This window comes from Phyllostomus discolor, chromosome 7 (assembly GCF_004126475.2).
Source record: "Phyllostomus discolor isolate MPI-MPIP mPhyDis1 chromosome 7, mPhyDis1.pri.v3, whole genome shotgun sequence".
Taxonomy (NCBI): Eukaryota; Metazoa; Chordata; class Mammalia; order Chiroptera; family Phyllostomidae; genus Phyllostomus; species Phyllostomus discolor.
Genome location: NC_040909.2, coordinates 39,629,828 through 39,644,520, shown reverse-complemented (window position 1 = coordinate 39,644,520; position 14,693 = coordinate 39,629,828). Strand labels below are relative to the sequence as shown.

Sequence of the window (14,693 nt, the reverse complement as noted above, 5' to 3'; positions counted from 1 at the left end):
AAAGGTAATGCAAATGACCTGTTCAAGGTCATACAGCTTACTAGCAGGAAAGCTGGATCTTCTGGTTCCCAGGTCTACAATACTGTGCCCTTTTGATGCTTCTACCAGAGTACAGGGGATGGTAAGAATGGATAGAGGTGGGCCTTTTGACCCTGTGTAAGGGAAAAAAAAACCCTTGTTCTCCTCCTCCTGACAACAAAGTGCTAAATCTGCCACCCTGGAGGAGTCTCTGAGTTTCACCAGCTTTCTCATGTCTTCTTCCTGGTTTCTCTCATCACTAAAGCCCAGTAGATTCAGCATAACAGGATACCAGCACATTCACCTTTTGATGGAGTGCAGCAGCACATTCTCCTTGCCAAGCATTTCAAAGCCTGTGCCTGCTCAGCCCCCAGCAGACCTGGGGTCTTTCTGGGTCCAAGACTCTGCAGCTATTAAGGGCCTGTCTCATTTCTTAGACACCTTAAGAACTGAAAATTTTATGAAAGAATTAATGGAAGCCCAGATCCAGAAGAGCCTATAGAAGTCATCTGCCTGCAATGACATAGCATCTCTGACCAGAGATTGTCCAGGCCCTGCTTAAATACCTCTTAATACCAGGAGGCTCACTACTACCCAAGCCAACCTTTGATCTTATTTAGACCTTGTACATTTGTCTAAGTCAGTCCTAAGTGCTTTTATACTTACCTCATTTAATCTTTCCAATCAGCCTATTTGGGAAACTGAGACTCAGAGATTAAGTAACACCAAAGTCATATCAGGACAGATGTCATTTCCACATTTCTTACCATCCTATCTGCTCCATATATCCATTTTATTCCAACCAAATCCCCCTTAAAAGAGGTACCCAGAACTGGTTGCAGTGTACTTTTTTGAGTTTTATCAGTCAAAAGAGCCATGGACCTGTAATCTCCCCTTTTTGAGACACTGATCCACCTCCAGTTGCATCAGATCTCTGGCAGCAGCATTACAAACTGGTACCCTCTGAGCCCAGGGTTATTGGTTTTTTTTCTTTATGCTACTGTAAGGCCATTTATTCCCCCTTCTTTTTTGTGTGCAGCTGGGCACAAGTGCTGGACTTCACGTTTTCACCTGTTTAAGTCAACCCAACTTCCTGAGGGAAACTGTAGCTCAGCCTGGCCATGAGTTTCTGCTATGGGCTGGCTATAGGCCAGACTTTGGCAGTGACGCCAGAGTGGCCAGACTTCTGTGGAATTTGGCATCCCACATAGCTCTTGGTTACTGGAGACAGATCTCATGGTAGCCAGATCCCACAGGGAATTAGGCCCTCAGCCCCAGCGGATGGATGGCTTGTGGGCGGAGCCACTAGTGTCTCAGCCTGGCAAGGGACAGTCCTAGGGGACTCTCCTTTCACCTCCTGTTGCCCCTGGGAAGTCTTCAGTCTATAACCTCAGCGGAGCTGAGGACAGGAGAAGCTCCCTAGGCGCCAGACAAGGGTAGCCAAGGCATATTCCCAGGCTCCAACCCAAAGGACTACCTCTGGGGGCTTCCCTTAAAGCTTTTAGAAGGGAACTTTTAGGCTCACTTCATTCTAGAGTATCATATTTGTATACTTCTGTGGCTGAGGAGAGCTGAGGCCAAGCTTCACAGTATTATTTCTCCCATGGTCAGTTCACCCTGTAAGTGTCTGAGCTTCTCCCATTAGAGCTTTACATATGGGATTTTAAAGGGTTTCCTGGAGTCATAGATTCTCAAGGTTGGAAGGAACTTCGGTGTTCCTCTACTCTATCTCATAATGAAAAAATATTCTCTGCAATATCTTTGTCAGGTAATTCTCTAGCTTCTACATGAAAACACCAATTTCCCAAGACAGCCTCTTGCACTATTTTTACTATAGAAAGTTCTTCCAATAAGTGCAAGTCTACCCTTCTGGAACTACTATCCATTGGCCCTGGTTCTGCCCTAGTACTCTATGATTTTTCATAACTGTCTCTGAAAATAACAATTCTCTAGGAGGAGAACATCTTAAAATGTTTTCGACCAATGTACAAGGTGATTCATTGGCAGCCATCAGTGGCGCAGAACAAAGCCCTGGGGAAGGGGACTGGCAAGAGCCAGTCTAGTGGTTCCACAAAGTATGTGAATTTTGCTATCCTTCATCTGAATATCCCTCTCAGGCAATGAGGCCATGGCACTGATGGCTTGTCAAGTTACCTAGAGGAGTCTATCATATTACTACAGAGTGAAGTTCTTTGACGCCCAGGAATGGGAGCACATTGCAGGGGGTATTCCATCATGGGAGTGAGACCTAGGAAACAATGGTGCTTCCAGGGAAGAGACCTTGTCAATATTACCATCCCAGCATCTGTTGTAAATATTTTATTTAGCACCTACTAGGACCAGATAATTATAGATGTCTGGATAGACAGACAGAGAATCAATCTCACTTTATATCTCAAAAACCTTTTGAAGAAAGGCAGGTGTAGAGGAGCAAAATAACTTGTCCAAGGTCACAAAGCTAGTAAGTGACAGGTTTAGATTTCACCCAAGGTCTGCCTAACCCAAAAACCTAATTCCTCAATCAATCTGCTACCCAGTCTTAAAGTAGACCTAGACTGCTGTATGTGTGTTGGAGGTGGGGTTAATATCCAGCCTTATCAAAGCATGTGAGGAACCCAGGTAAAAAAGGCAACCTGGTCTCCTGTGCTCTCATTTTTAACCACTCTGTCCTGACCCCTGACTTCTCATCTAGTTGGCAGCCTTAAAATAAAGATCACAGTGGGGACGAACTGCTGGGCCTGAAGTGTCCCAAAGTTGGCTGGGTTGGACAGTCCTGATGGAAGCAATAACTGCCTCTTTGAGGGTTATTTGGACTTTACCTTCCTTCTGTGCCTGCTATATAGGTACCTGCAGCAGGACTCAAGTTTAATTCCTTAACCTGAACATTTTCAGAGCTGCTCACTAGAGCTGATATCAAGTAAAATATGGTTTAACATACAGGATTTAACAACATTTTTCTCTTAAAAGACTTACATTCTGCTCCATTTTGGATTTTCATTGGAGCCGTTGCTGCATGTTCATGTATTTAATAAGCATTTACTAAGGACTTCTTATGTGCTCAGCCCTGTGCCTGACAGTGTTGGTAAAATGATGATAATCTGGAATATTCCAAAATATTCCCAATTCTACTTTAACATTTGAATAAATAACTCCCATATCAAGCCAAATATCCCAGTTTTTCTTTGGAAAACAGTAGGCACTGGATTTGATAGGAATTCATGAGAAGATGAAGACACATAGTCCATGCCCTCAAGGATCTGACATTCTTCTTAGAAGCATCATCCCAGTCTTTAGGATAACCAGACAGCACTGCAAATGCCCTCCTCAGCAGTGTGAGTCTCCTAAGTCCTATTACCGGATTTCAGAGAGAAGATGACAATCAAAAGGGGCAGTCAGAAGGGGAGATTTCATGCATGGTGTAGAACTTGACTTAGACCTAAGGGTATGTTGGATTGGACTGGTAGAAAAGGAGAAAATGTATCTGTGGAGGGGACTCACCGTAAACTATGGAATGGCCTAGACTAGAGAATAAACAGTTAGGGGTCAGGCCTGGTAGGAGCAGGTGTATTTAGGACATGAGGGAGAGAGAAGGCCAGAAAGGTCAGTTCTAACCATGATGAAATAAGTTCCTGATGTCAGCCTGAACAATGTGGATGTTACTCTGTAAGCAATGGGAAGAAAAGGTGAGCATTAGGCTGTCAGGGCTCACTTCCTGGTTACATTAGCCACCACTGTATGGCTCTGGACAAATTACCTGACTTAAATATGCCTCAGTTTCCTTATCTAAAATTAAGAACTTTGATAATAGTATCCACCTGGTAGGGCTATTGTGAAGTTTAAGATAAATACAGCACAGAAGTGTCCATCATGTTACCAAGCACATATGTAGTGTTAGCTGTTAATTATTTAGTGTTAAATTGACAAATTTAGGAAAGGAGTTTAGAAGAATAATAAGTAGCCATCAAGAGGATATATTGGAGAGAGAAGAGACTAAAGAGTGAGAAGACTATTCTAGTATTCTGAGCTAAAGAAATGGTATAGGCCTGATTAGGGTTGGTCAAAAAAAGATGGTAAACCTTAGATGCTGGGGGTGGGGGAGAACAGTGATGGGTCTTGATGGCCGACTGGATGGAGTGGTTCTCTAGCTGGCCTGTTCGGTGTGGGTATGTATTTCGGTGCCAGGACTCAGACCAAGCCTTGTGGATCCCATGACAGTGCTCAGAAGAAAGAGAAAGAAGTGTTGGTGTTCTTGCTGTGATGTGTGAGAGATTGGGGATATAGATATAATGTGTGCCCTCTGATGTGGTGGCATTAAGGACATTTCAAAGTTTCCCTGACTCCTTCTATCGGAAATCCTCTTTGTAGAACAGTTTTAGGCAATGCTGTTATTAAAAGACTGTGGTACTACAAAGAGCAACACTTACGCTGTCTTGGTAGTAGAGCTGAAAATGGGCCTCAATAGGCAGGACAGAAGATGAATGGCCAGAATCAGAGCTCCATGGGAAATGGGGAAGAGGAGAAACAGTTTTAATGTGGGAGTAGGGCTGGGGGTGGGGCATGTCACAAGGGGTGAGGAGCACCGAAAGAGGAAGAGGGAAAGTGCTGAAGACATACTCTCAGCCCATTTCACAGCCTTGCCTCAAAAGCTCCCTCTTTGACATCACCATCGGCACACTTGGCAGCCCTTAGGCTTTATAGAGCATTTCCCCTGTGCTGTATTCAAGCTCCAAATGCTCACCACCTTTAATACAAGTATTAGACAAGCTGAAGTCACATGCATCTTTGATCCTGTCAGGGCGTAATCAGAATCACAGCTGGGAGGAGAGGAAGCATGGGAGTGGAGCCATGTTGTTGGGTAAAATGTAATGATGCTGTTTGAGAGGGAAAACAGCTTGGCCTTGAGCACTTTTACAAAGGAATTAACATCATATTCCTTCCCTCTGGGTAAGAAGGGTTCTGGGAAACAAACAACTGTCCCCTCCTTCAAGTCCCTCCCTGTGGGAGTTCTAGCCAGCCCAAAGAGTAGCTCTGATCCCTGAGTCAGCTCCAGAGCTGATCGTACCCAGCAGTTAACTCCACACAAGAAGTGAGCCAAGTCTAGGCTAGTCACCTGATGCAGGGCCCTGCCCACCCCACTTCCTACCTCCCCCACCACTCTAGTCTCTGGAGTCACTAAAAGCCCAGCCTGCTCTTTAGAGTTCAGTGTTGATCCTTCCCTTTTCTTCAGGAAACTGGGCCAGTGAATATGAGGGGGAGCTGGACATCAGGCAGCTCACATGGAAGAAACCAGATGCTGACGGCAGACTCAAAGCTTCTTATAAGTCTAAAAGGGAGTGAAGCGAAAAGGGGGGTTGAAGAGGTCTCAGGCACTGTGTGTTAGACTGGTTCTAAGACCCAGGTTGCCTACACCTGTGACCCAGCCACAGCCCAGAGGTTGAAAAAAATTTTAAGGCATTTCTGGAACAGCAGCAACCTCTAGGCCAGATCCCACTGGATGCCATTGCAGCCATACTACGGAGCCACGGGGCTTCTCTTTGGAATCTGCTTGGAGTTTTGTTTTTATCTCTTTTGCATTTTTGTCTTGCAGAGTGGAACACTTAAGGATCCGGACTCAAGCAAGACCCCACCTCAGCGGCCAGCCCCCCAAGGTTGTTTACAGTATATTCTCGACTGTAATGGCATTGCAGTAGGGCCAAAGCAAGTCCAAGCTTCTTAAAGTGATTGGTAGTTAATTTTTCAAAGCAGAAAATTTAAGCCAAAAACAAATAAGCAAGGAAAGTGGGGAGGGGAGCAACAGGCCCTCCCATTGGTGCCGTCTCTGCGTTCTTTCAATGCTGATTGGACTGTGTTTTTCCTATGCAGTGTCAGCTCCTCTGTCTGGTTGTTTACCTGTTGCTGTTCGTGCTTGTAATGCTCACTTATGTTTCTCTGTATAACTTGTGATTCCAGGGCTGTTTGTCAACAGTGTACAAAAGAATTGTGCCTCTCCCAAGTGCAGTGTGACTCTATCTTCTGGGTGGTTTGACAGTATTTTTTTCAAGTATTACATAAAATGTGGGGTGAAATAGGACCTGGGGTGGACAGGAGAGAAACAAAGATCACAAAAATAAAACCCAGCTTCTCTCCTTATCCCCCCATCCCCACACAGGCTTAGAGTAAACCACCCCCGAACCTCTGCTTAATCTCCATGAATGTGCTTGGGATCTTCAATGAACTGTGCTTTTTGCTTTCTTTCTGCATGACTAGAATAACTAGGTAGAAGTTTAAAAGATTTTCAAGGTCTAATTTTCATAGCTTCATCCGTTGAATCTGAAGCCATCCACCTTTTTCTCCATTTGCTAAAATTTGGTGCAGTTTCAATATATGTGAATAGGCTGGCTGTGCCTGTAGAGCTCTTGTGTTTTTAGTGATGACATGAAATGTAAAGAACAAGCTATTTCCAGGAATGTGTTTTGTATTTTACATCCCAGTGTACCCTTTGTTTTTATGATTAAATAATTAGCTATGAGATTAGACAAAAAAATGGGGCCGCTGATGTGCAATATCAAAGTGAACTTGTATTTTCTGTGTTGATCTCAGTTGCCTAAGTTGTTTCTTCTTTGTTGCTGTTTCTGAATCAGCCATGTGTGTGCTTCTGTAGAACTGAGGCTGTTTTGTATTCCCCAAAGCTTGACCTATGTACAGAGATGATTCTTTAGCAATTTTGGACGTAGACTGCAGGGAGCTACTGGAAGTCTGGGAAGGACTCGGCCATTCTACTCTTGGCCTCTTCCGAGGCATCACAACACGAGACCAAATTTTAAATGTCCCATTTCACTTGAGTGAGTACACTGCCTACAGAACTCTGAGGTGGACTCCTGCTTTAATGAGAGCCCTCCCGAGTCCAAAGAATAAAGAGCTTTATCTTTCCTGGGAAGAACTGTGTCAGATATTACCGTGTGTGTGTTTGGGGCAAGGGCTGCACAGCTGTGGCTCTTGAAGAACCCTCACCAGTTTGTTCTCTTTCCTCCGACACACAGTTCCTCGGCAGCGATGAGGCAGTTAATTAAACCAGGCCTCGGGTCCAGTGCCTCATCTTGCCATCTCCTGGCCAGGCTGGGAATGGGCAACAAGCGGCCTCCTCTGACACCACGGTTTGTGGAAGTTCATGCCAGCTGTTTGCTTTCAGAAGGAGTGCTCCTGGCTCCACCTTTACATTCCCTCTCACTTCTACACTGACACGTCACCATTCTGGATTACTAGGTCTGAGGAATAACTAGTGTTGACAGTATGTAACATGATTTATGTGTCAAGGGGTTCTGCCCTGGTTTCTCCTTTGGTTGCTGGTAAATTCTGAGGCTACAGGGAAATGCACTGAGTGTGAATGTTCTTGTCTGCAATCCCTTCTTTAGGTGATAATGGTAGTCGATTTGCTGTAAATAGATACATATATGCATCTACACACTTCCAGGTGGGTTACATAAGAATCAGGTCCTTAAATACCTCCCAGTCTGATCAAATGAGAGAAAAGAATAAAGCAACATTTCTCAGAACGGAGGAATACATTTATTTATATTTTTGTCCAAGCAGTGAGCTGATGGTGGTGTTGCTTCTCTGCATGTTCTCAGTGTGAACATCCAGGTGCTTTTCATGTGACATTTGTGAACCACAAATACAAAGTTGCCATTTGAATTCAGTCAGGCTCTAGGGTGGTATCAGTCATGTCTCTCAGGAGGGGGAGAAACTGTCAAACACAAGTAGACAGCTTAACCTGACTGCCACGTGCCCTCAGGCAGCATGCTAAGGGACAATTCTGGCCTGGGGAACATCTACACCACAGTATAGGATTGCCATTCAGGTGTTTTGTACCCATTTCTTTTCTGATGTTGTCTCATTTTTTTGTACTGATCCAGCTGGAAGAACCTCAGCCAATGCTGGAAGTGTGATTAAAGTACCTCTCTTTTGTGACTCTCTTGTACAGCTTAATGTGCAATAAAGGAAAAGTTATATCTGTCTTCAGTGTTAAGTTGTAAAGTTTCTGGCTATTCAAGCATCTCTGTACAGGTGGGAGAGCTCTCAGATTTCTGGTACAAGATGCAAAGCTATCAATGTGCAGTACTTGACAAGAAAATGCTAATACAAATGATACCAAACTTGAGAAGAGGCAAAAACTGGTTAATATGAAATAATCTGCTAGTCTATAATCTTCGCTAGTTATCTAATTTGAACCTGGATTTTCTTAAACAAGCAAGATTCCATTTATTTATTCACTTATGTGTAGTTAATCCTTGTATTAATTGATCATTGAGGATAGAGTGGAGCTCGGTGCCATGTTGTCGGGAAATAGGCTGACGTTCGTGGGCGCACAGTGTATAGACATAGAAACCTGACTCTCCAGAGGGTGCAGATGTTCTGGTCTTCCTAGAAAACTAAGTTACAACACAACTTTTAGCTTCTGTCAAGTTTCTGTAAGCCCTCTCCTTCCAGTAGGCCCGTGGATGTGGACTCTGAGATTAAGACTGAGAAATTTTCTTCCAGGGAAATTATGCATCATATCCACTAGTCCATCTGTGCTGATGGGGGCATCTTTTGACTTCTGAGTGTAGTAATCCACTTCAGCAAAATCAGAGTGGTTGGTGCCACACTTACTGCCTGTCAATCCCCAGAGAAAGGGTGGCCTTTTTTCTTTCCAGACCACCAGATGGTTTTCTGTCTCATGCTGGGAGAATGGTATCCTGGTCCTTTTAGGGGACAGAGGGGAGTCTTCTTTGTCAGGTGGTACCCACAACATCTCCAGGAAAAAATGGGGCTTGGGTTTCTGGAGAATTTTACTATATTTACCTGAAAGGTACTGAAGCCCCTAAGGATGATAGTAAGAGGCAAAAGAGTGCCTAGAAACAAAAGATTTATCATAGTCATGGGCATGAGCTAATGCTAAAATGAAGCCCTGGTAGGGCAAGGTGTGGAAATCAGATACATGGAGGCTCTAAGCAGGATGAAGTCCAGTTTCATAAAAACAATGCAAGTCAGTGATCGTCGATGATCATCAAGCACAGAATGTTTTGGAGAACTTTTTCATCTACTGTCATCTTTGAAACACTATGATCTTGAAAGAAAACCAAAACTAGGCTGGCCTTTTTTATATTTATAACAGTTTTGTGATTGGAAACACAGAGGCCCAGAGAAGTTTGCTGATATGCTGAAGGAGTCACTGATAGGCTATGTCTTGGGTTTTCTGGTTCCCAGACCACTGCTCTTTCCACTGCCCTGTACTGTGTCTGCTGTGTGGAACTTGAGACCTCTTAGTATGGTATGGGGCAGGTTGGCATGTACCTAAGGAACCTCTGGGGAAGAGGGGTGAGGTCTCTCTGGTCTGGGAGATCTTCCATAGAGAGCTCACCTCTGGATGAAGCCACTCATCCCATGGTTTCTGCCCTGTCCTCCTGGCTTCTGCTGTGACTGAGGTGCTGTGTCTCTGAGGAGAAGCAAGTAGTGGCAATGTATGAGAGTAACCAGGGACTAGCTCTGGAGCCCTTCAGAGCCTTGGGTGGCTTCTTGTAATACAGCTAATCCTTTTGGTAATTAACTAACCACACCCTTTGAGACCTAGATTCTAACAAGGAAACCCTTTGGTATGGTTAAATTATGAAGTTTTTCTTGTACTGAACCTAGGGGGTCCTGGGCAACCCCAAGGAAAGCAACCCCCAGCCAAGGTGCTGCCTCCACGTCGGCTCCCCCATGGACCATCAGTGCCACCTTCCTCCTCTTCCTCCTCCTCTTCTTCCTCCTTCTCGGCTCCTCAGCTGCTGGGCGGCCCCACCACCCACGGAGATGCACCCTCCAGCAGCAGCTCCCTGGCAGAGGCCCAGCCACCCCTGGCAGCTCCACCACAGAAGCCCCAGCCTCACCCACAGCTCAAGTAAGAGACAACTCAGCAGCTCCTTGCCCTCCCCTCTTCCTGCCCTTCCTTGTAGGCTTGGGGCTCCAGGGGTGCTAGAAAGCACCTTCAATCTGGCCTCTTCCTCCTCCTCCACAGATATTTTTGTGGGGTTTTTTTGGGTTTTGGTTTTGGGGTTTTTTTGCGGGGGGGGTGGTTGGGGGGCTGTTTAGAGTTGATTGGGGAGGATAGGAAAAAGGGAAGTGAAAGTCTAAGGTCTAGCTAGAAGCTCAAACCCTCCCTTTTCTTCCTGGGGAGTGGCAATAAGGCAATTACTACCCATTTTCCTATTCTTGTATTAGTTTAGGGTGTTTTCTTTTTTTAAATCCTGTCTCCTACTCTTTTTTCCATCCCCTTTTCTTTCTTCCTGTGTGTGTGTGTGTGTGTGTGTGTGTGTCTCTCTCTCTCTCTCTCAAAAAATTTTAAATCCTCCGTGCTGCCTCTGACTCACAGTTTAGGGTATGCAATCAGCAGGGCTGCCCAGAAGGAAAAGGGGAAGTAGTTAAATCCATTTCAACTTTTTACCTTCAGCTTTGTCTGAAGGAGGTCAGTTTCTGGTGCAGTCACCAGAAAAGGGCCTAGATAGACACCCTGAGGAGCTCTATTCCTTACTCCCAGGAGTAGCTCCAGAAGCCCCGCTTACACGGTCCTGCTTCAGAAGAAGAACTGAGGACCCCTAGGAAACGGCACAGCTGTGCTCGGGAGAAACCACACCTGGATGTGGATGATGGTCAGCCCCACCCTCTCCCCCAGAACTAGAGATGCCTCTCCTCGATTTCCCCAAACAGTTCTCTGTCCTCACTGTCAGCACAGACAGCTGTAGCCTTGGGGGAACAGTAGAGATCCATCAGTGCTTCTCAGGGTCAAGTAATGAGAATCTTTAGAGAGGGAGAAAAGGGAGCTTAGAATTTTGGAGTTCAAATCAGCCACTTAGAGATTGTCTAGCAGTTGCATAGATGGGAAAACACAGCTCAGAGAGATTCAATTAATTTCCTTTTGCAAAGCCCCTCTACTAATTAGTGGCATAGCCAGGATTAGGACTCATGGGGTCCGGATGACCACTTTCCCTGGGTCTTCCAGTCCTACATGACAGGAGATTATCACAGACTCCCCAGCTATGGCACTTTTCATATCCCACATACCGTATAATCTCCCCTCAACCCAGTTTTTCTCTGATGCTGACTTTTTCATCTCTCCTACCTTCTCATTATCCAACTTTGGCCCCAGTTTGAGGGCAGATCTTGGGGTAGTCACTGCCACTGGGCAAAGGAGTGACAAGCCTCCTTTGAGGAGCCCTCAGCCTGTGCGAGCAGGAGTCCACGCCTCCCAGAGGCCAGCTTGTCGGGGCTCATCCCCAGCCCTAATGAAAGGCAGTTCACAGTCACTGCAAGAAGAGAAAAACTGCTCACACTTCTGTAGAAGGAAGTTTCTGGGGCTTCACCCTGAATTTAGGGGAGGCCTAGGAGTTTTAAGACACTGGGAGAAGAGTTCTGGAACCAGAAACCAGCAGGAAAGAGACACAGTAGAGGGAGCAAAGACAGGCCGGTGGAGACACCAGACCTTGTGTCCCCTTCTGCAGTGCTGGGCTGAGCCTCCCCTCCACCTTCTTGCCGTCACAGTTTTTCTCTTTGAATCACTAATCTCTCGAGGGATAAATTGGTTCCTAAAACATGTGTGATACATTTTTCTTTTGTTTTTTCATTAGAACACTGCCTTAGTTGTCCCTCAGTATTCATGGGGGGGATTGGTTTCAGAACCCCCTGCAGATACTCAAATCCCCAGATATTCAAGTTATTTATATAAAATGGTGTAGTATTTGCATATAATCTATATTTGCATATAGGCTACAGTAGGGCATGCCTACATATCTTCATTCACATGGCTTCAGCGTAGTGCTCTGCTTATGGCAAATTCAAATTTGGTTTTTAGAATTTTTTAGGATTGTTTTTCAAATATGTTTGATCTGCGGTCGGTTGAATCCGTGGATGTGGAGGGCCATCTGTATCTCTTGCCCCTGGATACCCAGAGCTGCATGGACCTCATATTAGGGTTTCTTTGAGGAAGGCTGCACAGGGTGATTACGTCCGTTTTAATAACAGATAAATTGAGCATTAGAGTCCATACCAAGCCAAAGGATTCTTTTAGAATCAAAGAAAAAAACAATATAAAAAGCTCTACATAATTTTACTAAACCTCTACATAATGCAAGTAAGAAACCAAATACCAGAGAAGCACATGGCTTGCCTCAGGTCACAAGTAAGCAACTGGCAGAATCAAGACTTTGGCCCAGATCTTCTGATGCTGTCTCCGCTACTTGACAGTTCATGGAAAAGAGAACATAAGAATCCATGGGCCCCTAGTTGCTACATTTCATCAGAGGGGAAGGGTGTGAGTCCTAGATTAGTACTCACCAAGTTGGGGCCTCTGAAACAGCCTGCTGGCCCTTTAACATTAAGTAGAAGAAACATCCTTTGAGTAACCCCTTCTTCCTCTTTCCCTTTTCTTCTCTCTCTTTTTTCCCTTCTTCCTTTTTCTCCTTCCTCTCTCCCTCACTGCCCCCATTCTTTTCTGTTTTAGCAGCACTGAAGGTGAAGAAAATAGCACAGGAGCTTCCTAGGGTAGCTCCTAGGTAGCACAGCCACTGCTGGCTTTCTGCCCACGCGGTCTCCCTTGGGTGGAGTGGGGTTCCAGTTGTGTATCCTCATGTCATCGTCCTTTCTTACCTTGCTGGGAACACCACCCTCTCACATTCTCTCTGGTTTTTATCTTCAAGCAAGTCGCAGTCCCTGACAAATGCCTTCAGCTTCTCTGAGTCCTCCTTCTTCCGGTCTTCAGCCAATGAGGATGAAGCCAAAGCAGAGACCATCAGGAGCTTGAGGAAGTCCTTTGCCAGCCTCTTTTCAGATTAGCTCTCCAGACACACGTGGGCACCCGGCCCAACCGGGAAAGGCATCTGAGACATTTGCCAACAACAGTCAGCCACGTTTGGTGATGTCCCATGACCTTGACTTGTGTGGCCCCTTCCTCTGCTCCATTGTGCTAAGTGATGTGCAGCTCAGAAAGGACCATGTGAAGGTCTCAGGGCGAGAGCCTAACAAGTGAGGAGCTCCTGAAATAAGAGAGGATAGAGCTGCTTTCCTGTAGTTACTTATGAGAGTTTCCTCTGAGATCATTGTTTGCTCTGAGTTTAGTGGCCTTATTGTAACAGCGCCATCATGTCTTATTCTTCCTTGTGAAACCTGGATTTTCCTCATTGAGGACTCCTGGTAGCTTAACCTAGTTCCAGTGCAGTGTTAAGCATGCCCCTGCTCTAGTTAGTGCTGCCTATTTGAGGAGTATATACTTACCCCCAAATACTCTCGGCAGTAGGAACTTACCCGCACCTGGATCCCTTGTCAGTCACACCTGTTCAGCTGTTGACAACACACCTTGCCCAGCACATGAGATTCCTCGACTGCTGTCGTGGTGAAGTACCTTTAGTCTACTGATACTGAAGAGAACGAGGATCTGCAGTTTTCCCCTTTTCCCTCCTCTGGAGTGTGGTTCTTCTGTGTGTGCTGCAGTGATCTTGAGCTCTGAAACTGCACTGTAGAGAATGCATGAAACTGTAACAGCAGTATACCAAGTTCTGTGTTCATCTCAAAATAAATGTTCAGACCTTTGTGTAACAAAAGCAACAGCATTAACCAGCATTTGATTCAGCCACAAGGTCTCCCCCAAGCTCCCATTTTGACTGAGAGGATGTATGTTAGCCATGTGTGTGTTTGTGAGTTCAGGGAAGGGAAGGTCTGGGAGGCCGAAGCTGGTTGTCATTATGTGTGTGGATGTGTTTATGTGTGAGCGTGATTGTGGGTGTACAAGTATTTCCCAGTGGATGAAAGTATGGCTGTCCTTTAGATGCCACTTATCTGGACTTCCTGATACTTCCCCAGTAAATCTGTTTCCTCCAGGACAGCTGTACTTCCTCCAGTAACTCAGCATTTCTACCAATTTTACTGAATATGGCAACTTTCTAATAAGCATAGGACCCTTGTTCCCATAGCAGCCAAGTTAGACCTACTTGTCTGGGACATCAAGCTCCTCAGCTGAAGCCCACATGGTGGTGCCAATGAGGCTGGACCAACCTGCCCCAGGCATCCTGAAGAGGCCTGTGATGGACGGTGGGCTCTGGGGGATTTCACTCTGGCTTCTTCATGTCTCTGGTATTCAAAGAGTATGTTCTCCCAAACCACAAATGCTGTGAGGATAAATATCACATCTGCACTGATAAAAAGAAATCAGTATATTACCATTTTATGTAAATATTTTCCTACACAATGCCCATTCTACCAACTCAACAAAACACTCATCCAAATGCCACTTTCTTGCCAGCTGTCCTTACAATGCCACTATCTTGCTAACCTCTCCTCATAGTAGATGCTAAGAGGTCAAAGAATGAATTTCTCCAGTGCCAGGGTCTCCTTTCTAACAGACCATGTTTTCAGGGTTCAAGGATCTAGATCTTTTTTTCTTACACTTAAAAAAGCAGGAAGCAGAACCTCCCATTAAGTGACACCTCAGGGAACAGCAGCTTACCTCCCTCCACCCACAGCACATAACTAGGGAACAGACTACTCATAAACCAGACAAGAGGGTGGGGGGTAAGGGATACCTATGCTCAAGGGAAAAGGAATTGATCCTTATGGTTCCTTCTATTTCCAACCAAGAGTCTACCAATTGTAGTCACTTCTATCCCCCTGATTCTAAATAGGTTTTAATA

The 14,693-nt window shown here is 45.3% G+C and overlaps 1 protein-coding gene across 1 annotated transcript in view; it reads left to right on the top strand.

The window, feature by feature from the left end:
• The window catches only part of SYN2 (synapsin II), a 201,528-nt gene extending 187,902 nt beyond the window's left edge, over nucleotides 1-13,626 (top strand). Inside the window, exons 11-13 of the mRNA XM_028518111.2 lie at nucleotides 5,606-5,666; nucleotides 9,670-9,916; nucleotides 12,708-13,626. Coding sequence (XP_028373912.1) covers nucleotides 5,606-5,666; nucleotides 9,670-9,916; nucleotides 12,708-12,843 — 444 coding nt within the window. The 3' untranslated portion in view covers nucleotides 12,844-13,626. The remainder of the gene's footprint in view (nucleotides 1-5,605; nucleotides 5,667-9,669; nucleotides 9,917-12,707) is intronic.
• Nucleotides 13,627-14,693: the final 1,067 nt, after the last annotated feature.